Source organism: Oncorhynchus mykiss, chromosome 4 (genome assembly GCF_057628025.1).
Source record: "Oncorhynchus mykiss isolate SJ-2025 chromosome 4, ASM5762802v1, whole genome shotgun sequence".
NCBI classification, from domain to species: domain Eukaryota; kingdom Metazoa; phylum Chordata; class Actinopteri; order Salmoniformes; family Salmonidae; genus Oncorhynchus; species Oncorhynchus mykiss.
The window spans coordinates 58,037,167-58,064,189 of record NC_143025.1 but is presented as its reverse complement, the minus strand read 5'-3'; the positions used below and the strand labels follow the sequence as shown (position 1 = coordinate 58,064,189).

Here is a 27,023-nt window from a genome sequence, read left to right as displayed (position 1 = left end):
TTCGAATGTGTTTGTATGTGCTTGTACAGTATGCATGTGCTTTGTGTCATGACAGAAACTGAAAGTATTACCAAAATAAGCATGACTCTAAAAAATACATACACAATAAAACATCTAGATCCAGTACATAAAATCCAATGTTGTTAACGAACATTCCATTCGGGGGCAACACTGTCACAGGGAAAATCTCTTGCTGTTAGTTGGTCTTCTACTGACATTCAGACTTGGAAGATGTCAACCACTTTTTCAGAAGTGTGTCTACTAATTCATCCACCACAAGCAACTGACAAGTCAAGGGCACTGTAAACATGGGTTAACCTAAAACACCTCCCTTATTGTCCAATTAAGTGGCAACGAAGATTGAATTTCTCACACATCTGCCGGGAATGACAGTGGTACACAGTTCCCTACAAAGAATGGGCAGGAATGACCTTGGAGACTCGGTGTAATTTTACACAGCAAGACAACAAAACATCTCACAATGGGATTCCAACAGCACTGGGTCATTTGACAAAACATGTCTGCCACTGCTACACTCAAACTGGCACTCAAAGAAAAGAAAGAACAAATTGCACAAAAAACGAATTCAGCTCTGTAAGGTTGCAGTTGTGTGACAGGCAGGAAGGAAGGAAGCAGAAAGTGACGTTTTTTTCCACTGTTGCCTTGATTGCCTCTTCATAAGAATCTGTCTCTCTCAGGGTGACCACTCATAAGCACAACGCTGCACTGAGGTAAGACCCTGTCTTCATCTGACTTAATCTGACTGATGCTGTTTTAGGAGGACACGGTTCATGCAGCTGGTAACTGTTCTTCAGTAAGTGCCACCAGTGATTTTCATTGTTAGATTATTATTATTGTTAGATTCTAATTTTATGGATAAAATAAAGAAACTAGCGTATTCCTTTGAGGTGAACTCCTCAGCTCGGTAGTCTGCTTAAACTTTGCTGTGTGATGATTAGGAGTCAATCCTTCCAGTGGCATCCAAAGTTTAGGCCTATTGATTGACTGTCATTCCTGTGTATTTCGTTACTGTAATCTTTAGTAGTACGCTAAAGAGGTACATGACCTACAGTATCTAAAGGGCAAGGATTTGTCTTACTGGCTGTGAGCATTGTGTTTGACATTTTATTTTATTCTCAATCTGGTGCAAAGCAATGCATAGATTTCTATTGTGCTTGTTACATTTGATATCACTTTGTGTTGTCAAAGTCACACCATTAAATATCTCCATTGTCCTACTAAACACTTTAAGCATGCTAGCGATCAATCATTTCAATGGGGGAAAGGATTGACTATTTTATTGAATGGTAGGTTACTATTAGGTCTCAGACGTTTCCATTGTCTAGCGTACGCAGAGATCAATGGCCATAGTTCTGTATGAGTGTTGAGTGAATGTTATCATTGTAAATGTATGTGGAAATATGGGGGTTATCTGCAAAGCTGCAGGACGCTGCAGCGGAAAGCTGACCAGAACTGCCTCAGCTGACCAAACACGAGCAGTACCAGACAGGTCAAACAGTCACAACACAGTCACAAAGCTCTGTGTTTGGACTGTGTGACCAGACAATAGGTACAGACTTTGAGATCAAAGAGCTTTCAATGGTGATGAGGCAATGGTTAACTAAGGGTCAGACAGAGACAGACTATACTGCGCTTGGAGCTCCTCTTGTGTGAGGAACAGTGTTGGGGTCAATTCCATTTCCCCAGTCGGAAATTAGTGAATTGAAAAGGAATTTCCCTCAACCCTGGGTGAGAAATGCAACCTATTCCGAGGATCTTTATTTGGTATCTGTGATGATCTGTGAATATGCAGAAAGGGTGGAGTCCTCTGTTGCTATGTACATCTCTTTGGCAGAGTTGAGTGGTGCCTGTATTGGTTAGTAGCAAGCTAACCTAGGGCTTCCAGGAAACATCTATCTGCTAGGGAAATGTGTCAGAGGGCCCCATGTGAGTTTAGTGCAGTTCTCACAGCAGACAGACACACACACACACACAGAGTCAGGTGTCCCCTTACTGTCACTTATGTGGTGGTATGCGAGCGGGTCACTGTCACTTCTGGGAAGTCATCATCCCCGTTTAACCACACTTAAGCTGAATCATGGTGGTCTAACTTTTGCTTGTATTCATGAAATGACTGCATTTCACCATGACAGTTGAAATGTAAGTCAGAAACTGACTGACATTTGCCATTCAAATTTAGCACTGCCAATGGCATTGAAGTCAGACTAAAGCAGGGGCTCCCAAGTTCTTTGCCCTCGACCCCATTTTGAAATCAGAAAATTCTTGTGACCCCGACCATGTGAAAAAATATGTAATTAACAGACGGTTTGCTTTTTTACTTGTCTATGACAGTCAATTGTAAACATTCTAACAGTACTTCTGATCGTCTTCTCAACTCAGCATCACATACATTTATTGTGGGGCTATGACAGTCAATTGAAAACATTCTAACAGTACATCTGATCGTCTTTTCAACTCAGCATCACATACGTTTATTGTGGGGCTATGACAGTCAATTGCAAATGAGTCTGACATAATGTCTCTTACCTCACCACCACCAATGAGATGGTGGGTGTGCTTGATGCATGTCAAGTCAGAACTTCACAAAGTTAGGGGACGTGGTCGACAGCGCACACCTCATCTCTGCAGTCACATCCGGCCTTGGATCGATATTTAGTTTTAATGTAGACAAGAGCACAGAATCCAGCTTCACACAGATATGAGCTGGCGAAGTGTAGCATACCATGAGTTTGATGTTGCTTTCAAGACAATTGGGAATTCGGAGAAATATGAGGTCAAATCATGGCTTTAGTGATCTTTAGGTCGGAAAGGCAGAGCTCTAGAAACAGGCCAGAGTTCCCGAATTGGAATTCTGAGTTGGATGACCTTTCAAAACAATCTTCCCAGTCAGAGCTTGTTTCTTTCCGAGTTCCTAGTTGTCTTGTACGCACTAAAGTCGGAAGTTTGAGATTTCCCAGTTCCCAGTTCCGAGTTCCCAGTTGTCTTGAACTCTGCATTAATGATCAGAGAGAGACGGCAGGGTATTCCCTTTGAGTCAGGAACCAAAACTCCTTCGTAATGACCCGAGAATTCATTGTCTGCAGCATTTGGTCACATGACAGCTTGATCAACTGTTCGATTTCACTTACCAGCATGTCAACGGAACTAGGATCACAGTCAAACAAATTGGGAAGTAGTTCCCAAAGTGCTCTTCCAAGCATTAGAGGTGAGCAGTCATCACTCTTGCGGGACACATACTGATGCTGTTTTCTGTTATTTTCTTTTCATTACACAGAAAGTCAACCAAGTCTTTATTTATTTATTTTTTACATCCATTGTGAATGACAACCGTTCCTCTATCAATGCAAAAAAATTGTTCCAACACTCCCCCCCAATAACTACCAAGCCTCGGTGTGAAATAGAACATTGTCATGCTCTGATCTCATATCTCCACATAGTTTTGCTAACAGGCGTAGATCCATTTGGAGAGCATAAGCTGGAGAGTTTTTGAGTCGTTCAGTCAGTTTCCTCCTAAGTTTAACAGTGTTATCTGACAAAGGTACTGATGTGAGTTTCTGTACCTCTACATTTCACCAGGGGTACAACTTTGGTTTAAGAAGTGGGGGGGAACATAATTATTTTTTTGTCCACTCGGATAAACACTTCACACAGCCTACCCGACCGCTCGGAGACGTCCGCATGGTCCTAAACTACACCGTTGCCTCGTTTTGTATCACATTCCAATGATAAAATTGGGGCGGACAAAAATGCAATTTCAGAATGTGTGGGGGGGCCATGTCCCCCATGTCCCCAGTGAAAGTTGCGCCCCTGGTTTTAACCATATCAATTGCAGCGGTGATATCAAAGTCTCTGCAAGAGTGTGTGGTTTCATAGCGTAGAAGGCATAGCCATTCACCGTGGGAATGATTCAAGAGCGACTGTCAAGGCCTTTTCCCATGATCTAAAGGCACTCTCTGGTTGAATTGTATCTTTTAGATTTGAACCATTGTCATTTAGACTTTTAAGGTTAACCACATTACAATGATTCTGAGATACAAAGATGATATTATTAAGAGAATGCCAAGAGTGTGCAAAACTGTCAAGGCAAATGGTGGCTACTTTGAAGAATAAAACAAATCTCAAATTTGTTTAACACTCTTTTGGTAACTACACAATTCCATATGTGTTATTTCAAAGTTTTGATTTCTTCACTATTATTCTACAAATTTGGGGCAAAATGGCTTAAGGACAACAAAGTCAAGGTATTGGAGTGGCCATCACAAAGCTCTGACCTCAATCCTATAGAAAATGTGTGGGCAAAACTGGAAAAGCATGTGCGAGCAAGGAGGCCAACAAACCTGATTCAGTTACACCAGCTCTGTCACGAGGAATGGGCCAAAATTCCCCCAACTTATTGTAGGAAGCTTGTGGAAGGCTACCCAAAACGTTTGACCCGAGTTAAACAATTTAAAAGCAATGCTACCAAATACTAATTGAGTGTATGTAAACTTCTGACCCACTGGGAATGTGATGAAAGAAACAAAATCTATCTTTGGCATTTCACATTTTTTAAATAAAGTGGTGATCCTAACTGACCTAAGACAGGGAATTTTTCGTAGGATTAAATGTCAGGAATTGTGAAAAACTGAGTTTGAATGTATTTGGCTAAGGTGTACGTAGTAATATATGGTTATATATAGTGCATTCAGAAAGTGCATTTCAGACCCCTTCACTTTTTCCACATTTTGTTACTTTACAGCCTTATTCTAAAATGGATTATATGACTTTTTTTCCCTCATCAATCTACGCACAATACCCCATAATGACAAAGTGAAAACAGGTGTTTTGAAATGTTTGCAAATGTATTAAAAAACAGAAATACCTTATTTACATAACTATTCAGAACCTCTGCTATGAGACTCGAAATTGAGCTCTGGTGTATCCTGTTCCATTAATCATCCTTTAGATGTTGCTACAACTTGATTGGAGTCCACCTGTGGCATATTCAATTGATTGGAAATGATTTGGAAAGGCACACACCAGTGCATGTCAGAGCAAAAACCAAGCCATGCGGTCGGAAGAATTGGCCGCACAGATATGGGGAAGGGTACCAACACATTTCTACAGCATTGAAGGTCCCCAAGAGCACAGTGGCCCCCATCATTCTTAAATGGAATCCTTTCTTAAATGGAATCATCTAGAGCTGGTCACCCGGCCAAACTGAGCAATCAGGGGAGAAGGGCCTTGGTCAGGGAGGTGACCAAGAACCCAATGGTCACTCTGACAGAGCTCCAGAGTACCTCTGTGGAGATGGGAGAACCTTCCAGAAGGACAACCATCTCTGCAGCACTCCACCAATCAGTTCCTTTATGGTAGAGTGGCCAGGCGGAAGCCAATCCTTAGTAAAAGGCACATGACAGCCCTCTTGGAGACCTAAAGATCTTTTAGATGATTAGAAACAAGGTCTGATGAAACCGAGATGTAACTCTTTGGCCTGAATGCTATGTGTCACGTCTGGAGGAAACCCGGCACGGCTCATCACCTGGCCAATACCATCCCTACAGTTGAAGCATGGTGGTGGCATTATCATGCTGTTGGGAGGTTTTTCAGCGGCATGGACTGGGAGACTAGTCAGGATCGAGGGAAAGATGAACGGAGCAAAGTACATCATGATCCTTGATGAAAACCTGCTCAACAGTGCTCAGGGCCTCAGACTGGGCAAAGGGTCATTGTTCCAACAGGACTATGAACCTCAGCACACAGCCAAGACAGCACTGGAGTGGCTTCGGGACAAGTTTCTGAATGTTCTTGAGTGGCCCAGCCACTTGAACCAGATCGAACATCTCTGGAGAGACTTGAAAAAAGCTGTGCAGCGATGCTCCCCGTCTAACCTGACAGAGCTTGAGAGGATCTGCAGAGAAGAATGGGAGAAACTCCCCAAATCAGGTGTGCCAAGCTTGCACCGTCATACCCATGAGACTCAAGGTTGTAATCGCTGTTTTTTTTAAACCTGTTTTTCCTTTGTCATTGTGGGGTATTGTTTGTAGATTGATGAGGGGAAAAAATGGTTTAATCCATTTTAGAATAAGACTGTAACATAACAAAATGTGGAAAAAGTCAAGGGGTCTGAATACGTTCTGAATATATATATTTTATTTGTATTTATTAGTGTTTTTTACATTTTCCTGTGACCCCATTTTCCTAACAGATGAGCCCTAGTTTGGGAACCTCTTGGACAGCATTTGAAAAACAGCTCTTGAAAATGCCTCATAAGAACTTTACAAACCCAACTTGAACACCCTGCACCCCAAAGAAACAATGTGGGAGATATGTTTGCATAGGAACAACTGGAGTATAACTATGTTATTATACCATTACTTTTGATTTTGACTGGGGCGGCAGGGTAGCCTAGTGGTTAGAGTGTTAGAGTGTTGGACTAGTAACCGGAAGGTTGCAAGTTCAAATCCCAGAGCTGACAAGGTACAAATCTGTCGTTCTGCCCCTGAACAGGCAGTTAACCCACTGTTCCTAGGCCGTCATTGAACATAAGAATTTGTTCTTAACTGACTTGCCTAGTTAAATAAAGGTAAAACATTTAAATAAATTGCCTTGAAACATTTAAATAATGCTCAATCATTAAACATGATTTGATAGAAGAAAACAAAGCTGCTACTGGTTTGTTACACACGCTCTGCTACAGCCTTTAAAGGCCTATTTGACCACTGATGGACAAAGTGCAGCCTGCCTTTAAAAGCATATAAGGTTGATAACTAGTCATAACTGTTCACTCCCTCTCTGAGACGTAAGGATAAAGCTTCCCAAATGGAACCCTATTCCCTATACAGTGCACTTATTTTGAATAGGGCCCATGCGGCTCTGTGAACAAGTGAACAATGTAGGGAATAGGGTGCCATTTGGGACATAAAGAAACTGCTGCTTCCCCTTTGGGCCCTAATCACATTTGACACTGATTGTTTACAGTGGCCCTCTGCTGCCCTGGAAAATGGCAGAGACAGACATTTATCTACCAACACAGGGTGGCATCCAGTCACTGATAAGCTCTTCCCCCTTTCTCTCCATACTTCACATCCCCACTTCCAAACAAAAATATACTCGCTCTGAGAAAATAAAATAGATGCTTCGGTCATTAATAATGCAGCGGTTGGCATTTGGTTGACGTGTGTGTGTGTGTGTGTGTGTGGTCCTGCTTTGGGCTGCCTTCAATGAAGCATTGCTACAGTACTGTAACAGCGGTAGGCAGCTTGCTGTGAGAGGAGCGTTCTGGGCCCTGTGGCCGGACCAAATGTGATTTACTATTCTGAGCAAAGCACTGTGACTTTGACGTCGTAGGAGGAAATTACTGTACAAGAGTTGGGAGGAAGGGCGAGATACGTTCAATTGGTTATCAAATGAGTCTGATACTGTAGCACTTTCTATGCACAGCATCTAATTCTAAAGTATATCATATGACATTGTATTTGTTGGTATTTCATTGTTCTGCCTTAGTGAGTGGGCCGTTATTGGGAGGACTACAATGACTGACTGACTGGTTGCTCTTTTCTTGTCCTAGTGAGCAAAGTGTACATCAGTCATCGGACTTTGAGAAGAGGATCCCTGCAACTATAGGTCAAAGTTTACGCTCCCTGTCTGTCACTCTTTAGATAGGTGCAACACTATGGAGGGGCTAGAGAGCAGCACGTAAGAGGTGGGGCGGGTCACCGGAGCAGAAACATTGAGGACCAATCCATATTGAGGTCTGTGATGCGAAGCGGAGAGAGCTTCTGTGAATATCGTGACGGAAGATGGGATGTCTTTGACTGTGCAGCGAAATGAACATGACCTTCATTCTGCCCTGAGTCTAGTAACAAGTAAAGACTTTGTCCAGCTTGTAGAAGCATCCGGTACCTAATAGAAAGAAACAGAAGGTGGAACAAAGGGAGGAGAGAGAAGGAGAGATTGGAGAGGTAGAGTGTGGACGAGAGAAGAAGAAAAATAAGAAGAGTACAGAGTGGAAGTGAGAGAGAGAAAGAGACCCATTTTTCAAGATGGATCTGAGTCTGCTCAAGGCTCTGGAACGAGAGAAGGTTCTAGAGGTTCTTCAGAGGGACAGACTTCTGCGCAGCACGGAGGAGGACAGAATCAGGTAAACAATATTATTCACATTAAGCCAAGTGTTTCACATTTACTGCATGAACACTGTACAACAACTCCCCTTTGAGGGGTTTTCAGGATCTGTGGAGACTGTGACAATAACAATGATGCCCCTCAAAATAGGATTCGTTGTTGTTTTATGGTTTATTAGAAATTATGAGGCAGTCAATCTGAATGAATGCAGCAAAGCAGCTACTTCAACAATGTACAGAAAATACGGATGTAAAGAGGACTATAAGTACAGTTGTTAAAGCACTGCCGTCGCTACTGTAACTCCACCTGCCACCATCTGCTTTTACAGGAGGCTGAAGATGGAACTACAGGACATCCGGAGGAAAGGTGCAAAGAGTTTTGCCCGGCAATACAGCGAGAGGACGTGCGCCCGTTGTCAGAGGCCACTGGGCAAGTTCTGGAACTCGGGCGCTGTGTGCCGAGGCTGCAGTCACCGCATCTGCAACAAGTGCCGCGTGGGCGTGTCCATGCTGGACTGGAAGTGCACCGTCTGCCACGCCTACAGGTAGGACGCATTTCAATGCCATAACATAGATGTCCTGTCAGCGCCGTAACATAGACTTTTATGTTGTTACTATAACATATATAACATACCTTTATGTTAGTGCAATAACATACACTGTCATGCCAGTGCCATAACATAGAATGTCAACACTATAACCGTGGTTGACTGTGATATTGACTAACATTTTTATTGTTGTAATCCTCTAATCCTTATCAATGATTAAGGTGTTTTAACTTATTAAGAGAATCTAACAAAGATTAATTAATCTAAAATCCACTTCTCAGAGAGGTGAAGTTCAGGTCTGGGGAGTGGTTTGTAGAAGAGAGGGCCAAGAAATTTCCACCTGATGCAGGTTTGTTTCCTATGCTCCTCACGTGCCCCATTCACTCCTAGTTAATATGCATAATTCACTCATAAATAATATGCCTTATATATTAAAAAAAAAATACAGCTATACAATACTTGTTAAATAATACCTCATGCAGGAATATATATTTTCAGTTGTTTGCTTAGTCATCTTCTACATCAGCTGACTTTGACTAAATAATGCATTGTTGCTTCTCTGCTACGACATTGCCTGGGAGAGTGGGAGAAAGTCCATAACAGCAATATTAAATTGTGTGTGTACTCAGTGCTGTTTCTAGACATATGCAACATACAGTGCCTTCAGAAAGTATTCATACCCTTAGACTTTTTCCACATTGTGTTGTGTTACAGCCTGAAATTAAAATGTATTAAATTGCGTTTATTTTTTGTCACTTGCCTACCCCATAAAGTCAAAGAGGAATTTGTCGTGGTAATTTCCTGTATTACTAAATGAGGAGAGTTTACAAACCACACACAAGTCAGAGTTATTTAAACTTCATCTTTAATTATATGAGCTTCACCATAGCCCTGTGACTCTCAGATCAATTCAGTGTCTATAAATGAATTCTGAGAGTGTCAACATAATGGCAACTGAGATCTTTTATAGCAAAGATCCACCCCTCTCAACTTACATGACAAACCACAGGTCTCAGGAACTCTTCACAAAAGGCCTTTTACTTAAAAAAGGAGTATCCCATAGCCAGATAGCATTAGCTATAAATGATCGTTCAGTTTGGTCTCTAAAACGAGATTCTAATCTCATTCCTGGTACTTCATAGTACCAAGACATTTCCTCGCTATCTGGAATGCTCTTTAGGCTTTCTTGGCCAAAGACATCTTAAATCTCCTCTGTCAGTGCTATCTCATAGAGGCCCATCCTCAGTGGAACACCCACAATATTCTGTCAAATAAAACAACCATTCTAATGCAATACAAAGATTATAAAATAATCTTACAAGCACTATAACATAATCTTGCAATTTTCCACGACATCTCCCCATCACATGGTTTAACAGATACATTCACATATAAAGACAATGTTCAATTCTGACTTCTCCCTTTCTGATATTCTGCATATTACCAGACATGTAAAAGACAAGCCTGACCTTTCCCCTCTCTGGGCCCCAAGTGACTTTTCCCTAGAGAAGAAAGGAAAATGCAACTGCAGACAGTATAATACAAAAAAAGGACATCCTAATGACAAGTATCTCACATAAGCATATTATGAAAGTAAATAAAACATCTTATTTATCAATGTTACGTAACTAATTCTGATTCAGCTACGACAAAATATGTTTTTCTGAATTTGTACAAATGTATGAAAAATGTGCTTAAAAGTCACATAATAAGTTGCATGGACTCACTCTGTGTGCAACAATAGTGTATTACATGATTTTTTTAAAATGGCTACCTCATCTCTGTACCCCACACATACAATTATTTGTTAGGTCCCTTAGTCGAGCAGTGATTTTCAAACACAGTTTCAACCACAAAGGACAGGGAGTTTTCCAATGCAAAGAAGGGCACCTATTAGTAGATGGGTACAAATAGAAAAACAGACATAGAATATCCCTTTGAGCATGGAGAAGTTTTGAATGACTCTTTGGATGGTGTCTCAATACACCCAGTCACTACAAAGGAAACCGCTCAGGGATTTCAGCATGAGGCATGGTGACTTTAAAACAGTTACAGAGTTGAATGACTGTGATGGGAGGAAATTGAGGATGGATCAACAACACTGTAGTTACTCCACATTACTAACCTAATTGACAGAGTGAAAAGAAGGAAGCCTGTACAGAATAAAACATATTCCAAAGCATGCATCCTGTTTTCAAGGCACTAAAGTAATAAAAAAAAAAAAATGTGGCAAAGCAATACACTTTTTGTCCTGAATACAAAGCGTTGCTAGCTGCTTATCAAGTTTGCTGGGTTTTCTTGAGGGCCTGAACGCATACCGCGACGCGGTCTGGAACTGCAAGGATTAATAGCGTAACCTACGTTGCTACCATGACAATGACCAAAACCCGTGGGAGTACCGTTGAAGACAATGGTGTCCATCTATCACATGTGAAGGACCTTTTAAACACAAGCAGTTGTTACAACAACAAGAAAATAGCTTGAAGTGTTGTGTCCAAATACTGGTGTCAACTAGTAAACTAATAAAAGAATGGATGACATGACCAAAGAGGCCCAGGACCTGAAGAACAGTTTGCAGTTCTCCCACGGTCAGCTCGATGAGTTTAAACAGAATAGGAAGATTACAACAGTCTGTAAGTCATTGAGAGAGGATATCAGTTCTGTATGTGAATCCATGATAACAATGACGGAGAAATCAGATTATGTCGAGGGACAATCAAGTTGGAACAACGGTGTTGAGGACGGAATTGCAGAATCTCCACATGAGACCTGGACAGAGTCTGAGGACAAAGTGAGGGAAATGATCTTGCAGAAACTGAAGATGGACCACAGGAAGATTTAGGTGGAGATTCATGAAATCAATAACTTGTTAACATCAGACAACATTAATATATTAGCCATTTCTCACTTAGATAATGCATTTGATGTTACAGCAGTAGCAGTACAAGGATATAACATCTTTAGAAGACACAGGAATGCTTATGAGAGAAGTGTTGCTATATATATATTCAGAGCCATATCCCTGTAATACTTAGAGAAGATCTCATGTCAAGTGTTATTGAAGTGTTGTGTTTGCAGGTTCACCTGGCACATCTAAAGCCTTTTCTTTTGGGGTGTTGCTATATAGGCCACCAAGTGAATGTGTGAAATGCTTGATAGTGTATGTGATGTAAACAGAGAAGTATACTTTCTCAGGGACCTGAATATAGACTGGTTTTCATCAAGCTGTCCACTCAAGAGGAAACTTCTCACCGCAACTAGTGCCTGTAATCTGGTAAAAGTTATTAATCCACCTACCAGGGTATTTACTAACACTACAGGAACAAGATCATCCACATGTATTGATCACATTTTTAGTAATACTGTAGAACTTTGTTCTAAAGCTGTATCCGTAACCATTGGATGAAGTGATCACAATATGGTGGCTATATCCAGGAAAGTCAAAGTTCCAAAAGCTAGGCCTAAAGTTATATTTTGCTGTGACTCTTCTTTGGATGATGAAATTACTTCTTATATTTATTGATAAACATGCACCTGTTAAGAAACTGACTGTCAGAACTGTTAAGGCTCCATGGATTGATGAGGAATTGAAAGACTATATGGTTGAAAGAGATGGGGCAAAAGGAGTGGCTAAGTCTAGCTGCACATCTAACTGGTTGACCTACTGCAAATTGAGACATTTTGTGACTTGAACCTCTTGAGACGAGGGAGCAGTATTTTGACGTTTGGATGAAAAACGTACCCAAATAAAACTGCCTATTTCTCAGGCCCAGAAGCTACAATATGCATATAATTGGCAGATTAGGATAGAAAACACTCTAAAGTTTCCAAAACTGTCAAAATATTGTCTGTGAGTATTACAGAACTGATATTGCAGGCGAAAACCTAAGTAAAATCCAACCAGGAAGTGCTGTTTTTCTGAAACCTTTCTGTTCCATTGCATGCCTTCCCTCCATTTAAAAGGATATCAACCAGATTCCTTTCCCTATGGCTTCCACATGGTGTTGAACAGTCTTTAGACATTGTTTCAGGCTTTTCTTCTGAAAAATGAGCGAGAATGATCACATTGCGTCAGTGGATAGCTGGGTGTCCTTAGATTTTTGCATGCGCTAGCAGCTTGGAGCAGACCTTTTCTCTCTCCTATTGAAAAAGCTACCGTCCGGTTGAAATGTTATCGATTATTTATTGTAAAAACAACCTGAGGATTGATTATAAAAAAACGTTTGACATGTTTCTACGAACTTTACGGATACTATTTGGAATTTTCGTCTGCCCTTCGTGACCTGCACGAGCCTGTGGATTACTCAACAAAACGCGCCAACCAAATGGAGGTTTTTGGATATAAAAATAATCTTTATCGAACAAAACAACATTTATTGTGTAACTGGGAGTCTCGTGAGTGCAAACATCTGAAGATCATCAAAGATAAGCGATTCATTTTATCTTTTCTGACTTTTGTGACCCATCTACTTTGCTGCTAGCTGTTTGTAATGTTTTGTCTGCTGAGAGAGCTGCCCTAACATAAACGCTTGGTTTGCTTTCGCTGTAAAGCTTTTTTGAAATCTGACATGCCAGGTGGATTAACAACAAGGTAAACGGAGTTTTGCTATATTGCACTTGTGATTTCATGAAAATTAAATATTTTTAGTAATTTAATTTAAATTTGGCGCTCTGCAATTCAGCGGATGTTGAAGAAAATGATCCCGCTAAAGGGATCGGTGCGCCAAGAAGTTAACTTAAAATAAGAAACTGTATTAGAAAGCTGAGATCAATTATATAAAGAATGATGGGAAAAACTTGGAGTACTTTCTATGAAATTAGGTTCAGAAAGATGAAATCAGATGGCATATTCATCACAAAACCATTTCATGTTGCCAATTATTTTGGGTAAACTTAGGCAGGAAATGCCAACAACGAATCATACTCATGCATAAAAAACAAATAATGAAAGAAAAGCATTGTAAGTTTGATTTTTGTAGTTAGTGTGGAGAGGTGGAAAAATGATTGTTATTGATCAATAATGAGAAACCTCCTGGCATTGACAACATAGATGGAAAGCTACTGAGGATGGTAGGAGTGTCTACAGAGTCAGCTATCTGTCAAATCTTTAATCTGAGCCTAGAGGTTAAAAAAATTGTCCTCAGTTCTGGAGGGAAGCCAAAGTCATTCCACTACCCAGGAGTAGTTAAGCTACCTTTACTGGTTCTAACAGCAGACCTATCAGCTTGCTGCCAGCTCTTAGCAAACTGTTGGAAAAATTGGAAATGCTATTTCTCTGTAAACAAATTAAAAACAGACTTTCAGCATGCTTAAAACTTCTTATGGCTTGAATCCCGCTAATGGGATCGATATGACAACAACCAGTGAAAGTGCACGGCGCCAAATTCAAAACAACAGAAATCTCATAATTAAAATTCCTCAAACATAGAAATATTTTACACCATTTTAAAGATACACTTCTTGTGACTAGGGGGCAGTATTTTCATTTTTGGAAAAATAAAGTTTCTTTAGTGAACGGGATATTTTGTCAGGACAAGATGCTAGAATATGCATATAATTGACAGCTTAGGATAGAAAACACTCTAAAGTTTCCAAAACTGTAAAAATATTGTCTGTGACTATAACAGAACTGATATTGCAGGCGAAAGCCTGAGAAAAATCCAATCCGGAAGTGACTCATCTTTTGAAAGCTCTGCGTTCCAATGCGTCCCTATTAAGCAGTGAATGGGCTATCAACCAGATTACCTTTTCTACGTATTCCCCAAGCATTGTGGCGTAGTTTTACGCATTTATGTTGAAGAATACCCGTAAGCGGCTACATTGCGCAAGTGGTCACCTGATGGCTCTCAGAGTGATTCTCGCGTAAAATACAGAGGTAGCCATTATTCCAATCGGTCCTACTGAAAAACCATTTAACCCGGTGGATATATTATCGAATAGATATTTGAAAAACACCTTGAAGATTGATTATAAACAACATTTGCCATGTTTCTGTCGATATTATGGAGCTAATTTGGAATATTTTTTGGCGTTTTCGTAACCGTAATATCCGGTCCATTTCTCATTCAAACGTGAAGAACAAACGGAGCTATTTCGCCTACAAAAATAACATTTCTGGAAAAAATGAACATTGGCTATCTAACTGGGAGTCTCGTGAGTGAAAACATCCGAAGCTCATCAAAGGTAAACGATTTAATTTGATTGCTTTTCTGATTTCCGTGACCAAGTTACCTGCTGCTAGCTGGACAAAATGCTATGCCAGGCTATCGATAAACTTACACAAATGCTACAGCTTTGGCTGTAAAGCATATTTTGAAAATCTGAGATGACAGGATGATTAACAAAAGGCTAAGCTGTGTCTCAGTATATTTCACTTGTGATTTTTATGAATAGGAATATTTTCTAGGAATATTTATGTCCGTTGCGTTATGCTAATTAGTGTCAGTCGATGATTACGCTCCCGGACCCGGGATGGGGAGTCACTAGAGGTTAATCCCAGTGTCCGATTTCAAATCAGCTTTACGGCGAAAGCACCACAAACGATTGTCACAAAAACACACAGCCATTTTCCAGCCAAAGAGAGGAGTCACAAAAAGCAGAAATAGAGATAAAATTAATCACTAACCTTTGATGATCTTCATCAGATGACACTCATAGGACTTCATGTTACACAATACATGTATGTTTTGTTCAATAAAGTTCATATTTATATACAAAAATCTGAGTTTACATTGGCGCGTTATGTTTAGTAGTTCCAAAACATCCAGGGATTTTGCAGAGAGCCACATCAATATACAGAAATACTCATAATAAACATTGATAAAAGATACAACTATTAGGCATGGAATTATAGATACACTGCTCCTTATTGCAACCGCTGTGTCAGATTTCAAAAAAGCTTTACCGTAAAAGCACACCATACAATAATCAGATTACAGTGCTCAGACAACATATCAAGCCATACAGATATCCGCCATGTTGTGGAGTCAACAGAAGTCAAAAATAACATTATAAATATTAACTTACCTTTGATGATCTTCATCAGAATGCACTCCCAGAAATCCCAGTTCCACAATAAATGTTTGATTTGTTCGATAACGTCCATCATTTATTTCCAAAAACATTTAGCCCTGTAATCCAAATTCATGACGCGCGAGCAGACAAAAAGTCAAAAAGCTCCGTTACAGTCCGTAGAAACATGTCAAATGAAGTATAGAATCAATCTTTAGGAAGTTTTTAACATGAATCTTCAATAATGTTTCAACTGGAGAATTCCTTTGTCTTCGGAAATGCAATGGAACGCAAGCTAACTCTCACGTGAACGCCTCTGATCAGCTCATGCCACTCTGCCAGACCACTGACTCATTCAGCTCCCATTCCCCTCTTCTTCACAGTAGAAGCATCAAACAAGGTTCTAAAGAATGTTGACATCTAGTGGAAGCCTTAGGAAGTGCAATTTGACCTCATAGACACTGTATATTCGATTGGCAAAGAGTTGAAAAACTACAAACCTCAGATTTCCCACTTCCTTGTTGATTTTTTTTCTCAGGTTTTTGCCTACCATATGAGTTCTGTTATACTCACAGATATCATTCAAACAGTTTTAGAAACTTCAGAGTTTTTTTTATCCAAATCTAATAATAACATGCATATATTAGCAACTGGGCCTGAGTAGCAGGCAGTTTACTCTGGGCACCTTATTCATCCAAGCTACTCAATACTGCCACCAACCATAAGAAGTTTAAAGAGAAGGGCACTCAGCATGCACTGCAATGACACAAATGACTGATGATTGGTTGAAATAAATTGATAAGAACCTTATTGGAGCCGTGCTGTTAGATTTCAGTGCAGCCTTTGATATTATTGACCATAACACATGTGTTTTCTCAACAACAGGTTAAGGTTTAACAGCCTCTGCCATATTGTGGATTCAGAGCTATCTATCTAATAGAACTCAGAGGGTTTTCTTTAATGGAAGCTTCTCTAATGTCAAACATGTAAAGTGTGGTGTACCACAGGGCAGCTCTCTAGGGCCTCTACTCTTTTCTATTTTTACCAATGACCTACAACTGGCATTAAACAAAACATGTGTGTCCATGTATGCTGATGATTCAACCATATACGCATCAGCAACCACAGCTAATGAAGTCAATTAATCCCTTTTGGAATGGGTGGCCAGTAATAAACTGGTCCTGAACAGCTCTAAAACTAAGAGGATTGTATTAGGTACAAACCATTCCCTGAGTTCTAGACCTCAGCTGAATCTGCTAATGAATGGTCTGGCTGTTAAACAAGTTGAGGAGACTAAATTACTTGGTGTTACCTTAGATTGTAAACTGTCATGGTCAAAACATATAGATTCAATGGTTGTAAAGATGGGGAGAGGTCTGTTCGTAACAAAGTCCTGCAGGCTCTAGTTTTGTCTTATCTTGAATATTGTCAAGTCGTGTGGTCGAGTGCTGCAGGGAAAGACCTAGTTTAGCTGTAGCTGGCCCAGAACAGAGTGGGATGTATTGCTCTTCATTGTAATCATCAGAGAGCTAATATTAATACTATGCATGCCAGTCTTTCTTGGCTGAGAGTTGAGGAAAGACTGACTGCATCACTTCTTGTTTTTATAAGAAACATTAATGTGTTGGAAATTCCGAATTGTTCGCATAGTCAACTTACAAACAGCACTGCCACACACACTTATCCCACCAGACATGCCACTAGGGGTCTTTTCACAGTCCCCAGGTCCAGAACAAATTCAAGGAAACGTACAGAGTCATGAGTGCAAGTGAAGAGCAAACATGGTTTATAAAATGATTAAAGAAACACATCACAACACAACGCCTCTCCCCCATGTTACCTACTTGTGTGTACAGTATGTACTGACATGCAGTGGTGGAAAAAGTACTCAACTGTCATACTTGAGTAAAAGTAAAGATACCTTAATAGAAAATGACTCAAGTAAAAGTAAAAGTCACCCAGTAAAACTATACTTGAGTAAAAGTCTAAAGGTTACAGTTTTGACTTAAATCTACTTGAAAATCTATGAGAAGACCTCAAAATGACTGTCTAGCAATGATCAACAACCAATTTGACAGAGCTTTAAGAATGTTGTAAAGTATATTGGGCAAATGTAGCACAATCCAGAAAGACACACAGCTGTAATAGCTGCCAAAGGTGATTCTAACACGTACTGACTCAGGAGGTTGAATACTTAGACATAGTGGTGTTTTATAAAAAATACAAAAATAATTGTTAAGACCATTGACTAAAAAAAGACAAATCCATTTTAATCCCACGTTGTAACACAACAAAATGTGGAAAAATTCAAGGGGTATGAATACTTTCTGAAGACACTGTAAGTGTCGTTTAGGGCCCTGCAGCAAAATGAGTAGAATTGCATGAAATTCGTTTTAAAACTGCTAAATGTTCTCTCTGTCCCATGGCAAAATATGTAGAAAATGATAGAAACAGCCCTGTGTGGACTATTGTTGGAAGCTATAGCAATATTCTAATACTTTACAGATATGCATGAGACTATTGGGGAGAAACTACTGAAGTCCTACCAGAGGTTGAGGTAAGTTGATGAGCGGTCTTAATTTATTCATTTACACAAACGTATTCTATGCTGCTGTATTATGTGACCGTACAGTCTGGAAAACTAAAGATGTAGACACAGATAGATGCAGATATGTACACAGAGGATACCAAACATTAGGAGCACCTTCCCCTTTTGCCTTGGGCATGGACTCTACAAGGTGTTGAAAGCGTTCCACAGGGATGCTGGCCCATGTTGTCTCCAATGCTTGCCACAATTGTGTCAAGTTGGCTGGATGTCCTTTGGGTTGTGGACCATTCTTGATACACACGGGGAGACGGTTGAGCGTGAAAAACCCAGCAGCATTGCAGTTCCTGACACAAATCGGTGCGCCTGGCGCCTACTACCGTGCCCCGTTCAAAGGCACTTAAATATTTTGTTTTGCCCATTCACCCTCTGAATGGCACACAGACACATCTCAATTGTCTCAAGACTTAAAAATCCTTCTTTAACTTCATCTACACTAATTGAAGTGGATTTAACAAGTGACTTCAATAAGGCATCATAACTTTCATCTGGATTCACCTGGACTTACTATGTCTTGGAAAGAGCAGGTGTTCTTAATGTTTTGTGAACTCAGTGTACATGACCAATAATTAAAAACATGTCATTTCATTAGAAATTGGTGGGAAAACAGTGCATTGTATGGATAGGGGCAGGTGAAAACAATAAACTGTAAATTGCATTCTCTGTGTGCGTTTCATTTTCTAGTCATATAGCAGTCGTGCCGCCAACCCCTCCACCCTATTACGACGGTCTATCCGTTAGCAGATCAGGGGTAAGGTTTTGTTTCATAAACCACAATTCTGATTTGGTCTGTCAAATGTGTTATCAATCATTTTGTGATTTGATGATATCTAGGGACTGAATAACTCCTTGAAAAAACCCTTCACCAAGTCTATGGAGGATCTGATGGTTTCCCTCACCAGCCACATGAGAAGTAAGTGATCCGTTTCAGTATCGACGAAGGTCTCTGGCAGAACAAGGCGTTTCATATATATTTGAATATGTGTTGGCTAATTTGAAGTACATCTTGGAGAGAAAGAAAGGATCAATAAAGGATGTCAAAACAGCGACACATTTCCTCTGAAAGTTATCACAAAACGTATCTTAATGTTGATAAGCTATCCTTGTGCATAGTCATGGTGCTAAGGAAACTGCACCTAGGCAACCAGATAAGGTATGATATTTATAGTGTGGCTTGTTCACAAGCAGCACGTCAGAAGTGCTACATTATGTATGGAGACGGTCTGTGTGTGTTATTTATCCTACCTTTCGGGTTCCAGGGTTCTCCAGATCACAGGAGGATGTGCGAGTGGAACAGGATCTGCTTACAGTGTCCAATAGACAGGGACAGAGTTCTGGCCAGAAAAGCCTCTCTGACACGAACATCAACAAATCCACCAATGTAAGAGAAACCAAATAAAAATCAACCCCTCAACTGTGTGTAAAAGTATTACACTCTGATGTCAGAGTCCACATAAAAGAGGTAAAGCAAAGAGACCCCCCCCCCCCCCCCTACATGTGAGTGAGATATTTATCATATTATGACACTGACAATTATTTCAGACAGGAGAGACTTTAGGAAAACAGCAACTGTAGCAACACCTTGTGACCTTATCAAGAGGTTCAAGCATCTTGGTGTACTGCCTCCGATGTTGGACTCATTCCCAGGTTCAAGTCCTGGTGACGCTACCCCCGAATTCACCACAATATGAATAAAAAGTGTGCAATTTATAACAGACACAACTTCTCTCCTCACAGCTAACCAAAGGCCCCAGTCTTCCCAACCTGTTCAGGAGGAGCCGAAATGACGACCAAAGCGGTTCCTCATCGGGGGCTGATGAGGACATTTCCCTCGGCTCAGAGTACTTAGGGGGAAAGAGGGTCAGTTGAGTGGCCTGATGATGAAGAGAGAGAAATTAAGATGAAACCTTGCGACATAGCAGCTTATGCAAAACATCCTGTAGCTTCACAACTCCTTTGACATTTGATCAGATACAGATTGTTGTTACTGTTTGTTATGTGGTTACCAAGTCTTTTTCATATCTTGCAAATCTGGCAGAGAAGCGAGAGATGAATACATCCAAAACATCTGCATGCTTAATTACAGAATAGACCTGCATAGTCTATCTGCTGTCATAGCGTTCTTTTAAAGCTGTAATGTGACATTTGATCTGTATTACAGGGCAGTAGTGCTAGTAGCACTGGTACAGACTGTGATCTCTCGGAGATCAGCAGTGTGATGGGAGAGCTAGAGCTCGCCATCGCCTTCAACGACCTCACTTCCTGCCTGGAGATCACAATCTGCGGCTGCAGAAACTTGGCCTATGGAGATCTCAAAAGGAAGAAGTGTAATCCGTAAGCAGTATTACTCAATACACTAGTTCAGGGTTTCCCAAACTCAGTCCTGGGCAACACCACCCCCCACCCCTGGGTGCACGTTTAGGTTTTTGACCTAGCACTACACAGCTGATTCAGATGATCAAAGTTTGTTGTTGAGTTGGTTATTTGAATCAGCTGTGTAGTAATAGGGCAAAAACCAAAACGTGCACCCAGGGGGGGCCCCAGGACCGAGTTTGGGAAACCCTGCACTAGATCATAGAAATGACAGGAGGCTGGTGAGGGGAGGACGGCTCCTAATAATGGATGGAACGGAGCGAATGGAATGGCATCGTTTGTTTGATGTATTTGATACCATTGCCCTGATTTTTCTCCAGCCATTACCATGAGCCTGTCCTCCTCCTGTGATAGAAATAGATGGACTACCCATCATGGGAACGTTGACTTGAATGGGGAGGCCCATTCTAGTAATTCTATGCCTATGACACCAGATTATTACTCTCTGGTGTATTGTGAACCATTAGCATATTATATCTCCTTATCTTGTACTGTATGTCACCCTCATGAGCAGGTATGTAAAGGTTTATCTACTGCCGGAGAAGTCTCAGAGCACCAAACTGAAGACGACTGTCAAGAGGAACACGACGGATCCCATTTATAATGAAGTTTTACAGGTAAGGAGAAAAATCTCTGTCATATTCATTAGGAAACACTACAAAATATAGTCAAAATAGTGAAATAGTCTACACTGTTAAGGAATCCCCTGTATTTCACCCACCAATGTGTGGTATTCCCTGTTACACAGTGCCAGATGGAGCGCCCCCTGTTGTCCAGGAGTACTCTGCAGGTGTCTGTGTGGCACTATGGGACTCTGAAGAAGGTGTTTCTGGGAGAGGTTCTCGTCCCTCTGGAGGGGTGGATGTTTGAGGAGAGCAACACCCAGGGCTCCAGCTGGTACCCCCTGTGTCCCAAGGTAGGACATAACGGCTGATCATTAAGCAATGTTCACAAAATACCCTTTGATATCTCTATAAATAAATGTATTTAAACACAGTTAGCAGTGTTGGTTATGTTGGTATGTCTCTTCTCTCTCTCTCTCACATGCTCGCGCTCTCTCTATAGCCCGAGAGCCCAGAAAGGAGTAGAGTAGAGCAGGATACAGCAGGAGAACTCCTGGTCAGAGTGAAGTTCAGCTCCATGTCCCAGCCGTCCTGGGTTTGCCACACAGATGGTAGGCTGGCTCTCTACAATTCATTGCCTCACACACTTGGTGCTGTACATTGTGTTTTTACAGCAGTAGGGGTCAGATGATCCCTTATATTGAAATTAGCTTGTTTTCTTTCTTTCTCCACACAGAGGTTCACATTGGACCACATGACGTTGGCCAACTGACTGTTCTCGTCACTGGTGTCAAAAATCTACCCACTAAAGCAAACACCTGTCAGAACACCTATGTTAAAGGGTAAATATATGACTAGTGTGTGGGTTTGCTGGCGTGCGATATTGTTGTGTGTGTACTGGTGTATTTTTGTTTCTACTTATGTGTGTTCATCTACTATACAGTTAGGTGTGTGTGTGTGTGTGTGTGTGTGTGTGTGTGTGTGTGTGTGTGTGTGTGTGTGTGTGTGTGTGTGTGTGTGTGTGTGTGTGTGTGTGTGTGTGTGTGTGTGTGTGTGTGTGTGTATAGAGTTAAACAAGGGAATGTCTCAGTCGTGGGGACATTTCCCACATCCCAATGAGGAAACAAGCTATTTTAAGTTTACAATTAGGTTTAGAATTAAGGTTAGCGTAAGGGTTTAGTGGTTAGGGTTAGGAATTAGAGTTAGAGGAAATAGGATTTTGAGGATAGAACAAAATGTTAAATCTATATATTGTGTGTTTTTTAGGCGCTTGACTCTCCCCGGGTCCAGGGAGCTGGTCCTGAGGACCCCTGTCCTGAAGAAGAAGCCCAGTCCAGAGTGGTCTCACCAGCTGCTCTTCAGCAGGGTCACACCTTACGAGCTTCAGATCTGCACTCTGGAGCTGGACCTCTGGAACCATATCCCCTTCACCTTCTCAGACCGTCTCCTGGGCTGGGTTAGAATGGAAGCTGGTAAGATGACCTGTCTGTCAATGACCTTTACAGTTATACAGTAGATTTGAATCAGTTTGCATGAAAATGAAAGGGCCTAACTGGAAAAGTTTGACCAGGCCTATACAAGGGGATGAAATAGAATAGAAGTTACCAACTCCAGTTCTCCGAAATGTCAGACAGTCTGAGTCGAACATCAATGAGAATTGAATGAATCACACTAATAGAACTTTGAGAAAAGCCATCTGAGGAAACAGATTTCACCTATTTCTTTCGGTATTGAGGGAACTCTCTTCTGTATATCCATCCCCCGCTCTCTTTGGGGAGTCTATGTAGAAAACTATGGGAGAATCTCAATTGCATACAGTGCATTCTGAAAAAGTTCAGACCCCTGGACTTTTATCCACATTTTGTTACGTTACAGCCTTATTCTAAAATGGACTAGATTGACACGGGGAAAAAACAATCTAAACACAATACCCCATAATAACAAAGCAAAAACAGTTTTTTTTACATTTCTGCACATTTATCATAAATAAAAAACAGAAATATAACATTTACAGAGGTATTCAGACCCTTTACACAGTACTTTGCTGAAGCACCTTTGGCAGTGATTAAAGCCTCGAGTCTTCTTGGGTATGACAGTACAAGTTTGGCACACCTGTTTTTCGGGAGTTTCTCCCATTCTTCTATGCAGATAATCTCAAGCTCTGTCAGGTTGGATGAGGAGCATCGCTGCACAGCTATTTTCAAGTCTCTCCAGAGATGTTCGATCGGGTTCAAGTCCAGGCTCCGGCTGGGCCACTCAAGGACATTCAGAGACTTGTCCCAAAGCCACTCCTTGCTTTGTCTTGGTTGTGTGCTTAGAGTTGTTGTCCTGTTGGAAGGTGAACCTTCACCCAAGTCTCAGGTCCTGAGCACTCTGGAACAGGTTTTCATCAAGGATCTCTCTGTACATTGCTCCGTTCATCTTTCCCTCCATCCTGACTAGTCTCCCAGTCCCTGCCGCTGAAAAACATCCCCACAGCACGGTGACAGGTTTCCTCCAGACATGGCGCTTTGCATTCAGGCCAGAGTTCAATCTTGGTTTCATCAGACCAGAACATTTTGTGGTTTGAGAGTCCTTTAGGTGCCTTTTGACAAACTCCAAGTGGGCTGTCATGTGCCTTTTACTAAGGAGTGGCTTCCGTCTGGCCACTCTACCATAAACACCTGATTGGTGAAGTGCTGCAGAGATGGTTGTCCTTCTCCAAGGTTCTCCCATCTCCACAGAGGAACTCTGGAGCTCTGTCAGAGATCATCAGTTTCTTAGTCACCTCCCAGACCAAGGCCCTTCTCCCCTGATTGCCCAGTTTGGCCGGGTGGACAGATCTAGACAGGTGTGTGCCTTTCCAAATCATGTCCAATAAATTGAAATTACCACAGGTGGACTCCAATCACGTTGTAATTGGAGTCCACAAACAATGGAACCAGGATGCACCAGAGCTCCATTTCGAGTCTCATAGCAAAGGGTCTGAATACTGTTCATTTCTATGAATGTATAAAAACGTTTTTTGCTTATGTAGATTGATGAATTTTTTTAAAATCCATTTTAGAATAAGGCTTTAACGTAACAAAATGTGGAAAAAGTCAAGGGGTCTGAATACCTTTCGAATGCACTGTACCTCTTGCCTCTTTCTAAAAGCCCAGTGGATGAGGAAGCTAGATGTCTCTCCCCTCTGACCTTCCCCAATGGGTTTTGAGAAGGTGAGGAGAGAGGACGCGAGGAGTATGCAATTGAGATTCTCCCTGTTTGTGAGAAGCTAGGAAGGACTGATGTCACTGACCTTGCACTCTCTGTTAACCTTGTGTCTCCCAGGGTCGTCATGGCAACTGGTGCTGCAGATGCCCAACATGTGGCATGACTTCAGTTTACCCATGCAAGCCAATGTCAACAGCAGGAGAACATGATGTCAACAGAAAAGCCCGTCGCCCCATATGAACAGTCTCAGTACATGAACGCTACCTTTAGTGCAAATGGAGCTATCAGGCCTGCGCTCTGTGGAAGTCCCTCCAGTTAGATATTTACCTACCATTTGATGACTTATGTATTAAAGGGATGTTCCACTCAAAATGAAACCTATTGTTTTTATATTTATTTCTATGTTCAAAATACAACCCAACATTGTTTTTTATACTTTCCTTGGGACATCATGTTAGATTGTATTTTGAGTGGAATGTGCTTTAAGCATGCTCACCTCATTTCTTTCGTGAGTCATTATGAGGTGACTGTATACAAGTGTTTTTCATCTATTCCTTCTGGTCCTTTCTATTTATGAGTTTCTGTTATAATAAAAAGGAACATTTGCCTCAAGACAGGACAAAAATCAGAAAGTGAAATCATAATCTTTATTGCCAATATGTTGAACACCTCGTTATAAAATCCAGTTTAAATAAAGGACTGTGGCAGCACTGTGCATCGTCATCGGTTACATGGTCAGTAAAAACTAGTCTAGTACACAACCAGAGAAAGGAGAGTCAATGGCGAGATGGGACTGAAGCCTCTAGTGGGGTTACAACCACCAGCATGTGCTGAACTGGTTGAAATGTCATAACTTAATTTCAACTAGTTTCTGGTTGGAATGACATTGTTTCAACCAGTTATGGGTGATGTCATAACATACTGACTAAAAACATGTCATCCTCACTTAAGAGTGACGTGATTGGGAACAAAGGGAAAAAGGATACATGTAAATATTTTTGTATAAGCACAGTGCTCCTGGAGAATATGCATCTATGCCTCAGAAATTCTGCTAGCTACCGTGAACTGCATGGCAAAAATCTAAAGGTCCTATAGGATCTCCTTATCCTGATTTGATGACATGCAACAGAATATTTAATTAAAGGCCCAGTGCAGTCAAAAGTGATTTCCCTGTGTTTTAAATATATATTTCCACAGAGGTTGGAATAATACTGCGAAAATGATAATACCCTTTTAGTGTGAAAGCAGTTTGAAAAGACCATCTGAAATTTCAGCCTATTTTGATGGGATGGAGCTTTGGCCTTTCCATGGTGACATCACCATGCAGTAAATTAGTTAATAGACCAATAAGAAAGAGTTCCAAACCAAAAGCTGGTTTTCGGTCTCCACTCAGACCACTCCCAGACAGTCCTAGCAAAATTGTTGCTTGAGAAATTGATCTTTGAAGCTATTTTTGACCATATTAATTTAAAACAGTCAATTGATACCCAGAAATAATTTGATAGAGATTTAAAAAAAGGTCCAATGCAGCCATTTAAGAAAAAAAAGTTATAATATACAAATAAATCTCTTTAATTTAATGATCTAAAAGAAAACCTTATGAAACAATTATGTTGGTCGATATAGAACCTTTGATACATAGAAAATGTTCTCATGATCATTAGAATAGCAAAAATATACAAACCAAGATTAAATGATCCATATACCGTATAAATATTAAACTATTCATGATTTTCAAGCTACTGTATAACAATATTAAACATAAATGAAGTGTTCAAAATATAATGGAAAAACAGAACATAGTACACTTTTCTGAGAGTAAGAGGAAAAGTTTCATTATACTGTATTTTCCCCCCCATATCGCCCTTTTTCAACATTCCACAGCATTTAAGAAACATCAAAAGCGAGGGTTTAGTCCCACTACTCATCATCACACCTTTGGTTAAAAACAATGGTGATTGATTTGATCGCATCAAATTACATACAATCAAAACACAAAAGAAGATTTGTTATGCTAAAAGGAAAGAAGATTTGGCACTAGTAAGTTCTCTTACAAGACTTTGAAAAGCCCCCCCTGCCTGACAGTTTATTAAAGAAGTTAGGGAGCTAAGGAGTAACTACTGTAGTAAAAGTGGCGATGCAGATGTGTGTCACTCACTCTTTATACAGCTCTTGTAAGTGTGATGAATTCACTAATGTAAGTCGCTCTGGATAAGGACGTCTGCTAAATGACTAAAATGTCAAATGTTTGTGCACTCACGTGCATGTGTGTCTGTCTTTGTGTCTGTGTGTGTGTGCGTGTAGCAGTGGAGGGATTAGTTCAGACACTATTCAGAAAGGGTATGTGGCTGTGAGGCCCTCGTGGCCTAGGGAAAAGGGCCCACTTATAAGGCCTCAAACTCGTCGATTCTCTGCTTGGTGTTGCCTGATCGGATCTGCCGCAGGGTCTTGTACTTGTCCCGGCCAGCGCGCACATTCTCTGTGTGGAGCAGGTCGTTCTGGGTATGCTTAGTGTCGTCACGCGCCTGGGCCAGCTCCGAGCTCAGGGCCTACAAGGAGGAATAAGTCAACAAGAAGTAAACAAGGGAGGAACAAACCAAGGAATACT

The 27,023-nt window shown here is 40.9% G+C and overlaps 2 protein-coding genes across 3 annotated transcripts in view; one reads left to right on the top strand and one right to left on the bottom strand.

The window, feature by feature from the left end:
• The first annotated feature begins 371 nt into the window (after window positions 1-371).
• On the top strand, window positions 372-25,047 carry LOC110522030 (synaptotagmin-like protein 3). Its single transcript, XM_036975554.2, has 16 exons — window positions 372-814; window positions 7,571-8,143; window positions 8,453-8,668; window positions 8,953-9,020; window positions 18,188-18,239; window positions 18,972-19,038; window positions 19,122-19,200; window positions 19,547-19,668; window positions 20,025-20,147; window positions 20,449-20,621; window positions 21,175-21,277; window positions 21,409-21,576; window positions 21,726-21,834; window positions 21,960-22,065; window positions 22,490-22,695; window positions 24,533-25,047. The coding sequence occupies exons 2-16, from the start codon at window positions 8,046-8,048 to the stop codon at window positions 24,622-24,624; spliced, it is 1,782 nt and encodes a 593-aa protein (XP_036831449.2). The 5' UTR covers window positions 372-814; window positions 7,571-8,045; the 3' UTR covers window positions 24,625-25,047.
• LOC110522029 (radixin) overlaps window positions 25,044-27,023 on the bottom strand; it is a 64,877-nt gene continuing 62,897 nt past the window's right edge. For both annotated transcript variants that reach the window (XM_021600092.3, XM_021600091.3), the window contains one exon: window positions 25,044-26,964. In XM_021600092.3, the coding sequence (XP_021455767.1) occupies window positions 26,800-26,964 (165 nt within the window). In that variant the 3' untranslated portion in view covers window positions 25,044-26,799. The remainder of the gene's footprint in view (window positions 26,965-27,023) is intronic.

Excerpts from the sequence above, each read along its gene's own strand:
- LOC110522030 (XM_036975554.2), top strand. The coding sequence starts at position 8,046 with ATGGATCTGAGTCTGCTCAAGGCTCTGGAACGAGAGAAGGTTCTAGAG. Across the intron at positions 18,240-18,971 it reads AAGTCCTACCAGAGGTTGAG|TCATATAGCAGTCGTGCCGC; the intron begins GTAAGTTGATGA and ends TTCATTTTCTAG. Across the intron at positions 21,278-21,408 it reads TTTATAATGAAGTTTTACAG|TGCCAGATGGAGCGCCCCCT; the intron begins GTAAGGAGAAAA and ends CCTGTTACACAG.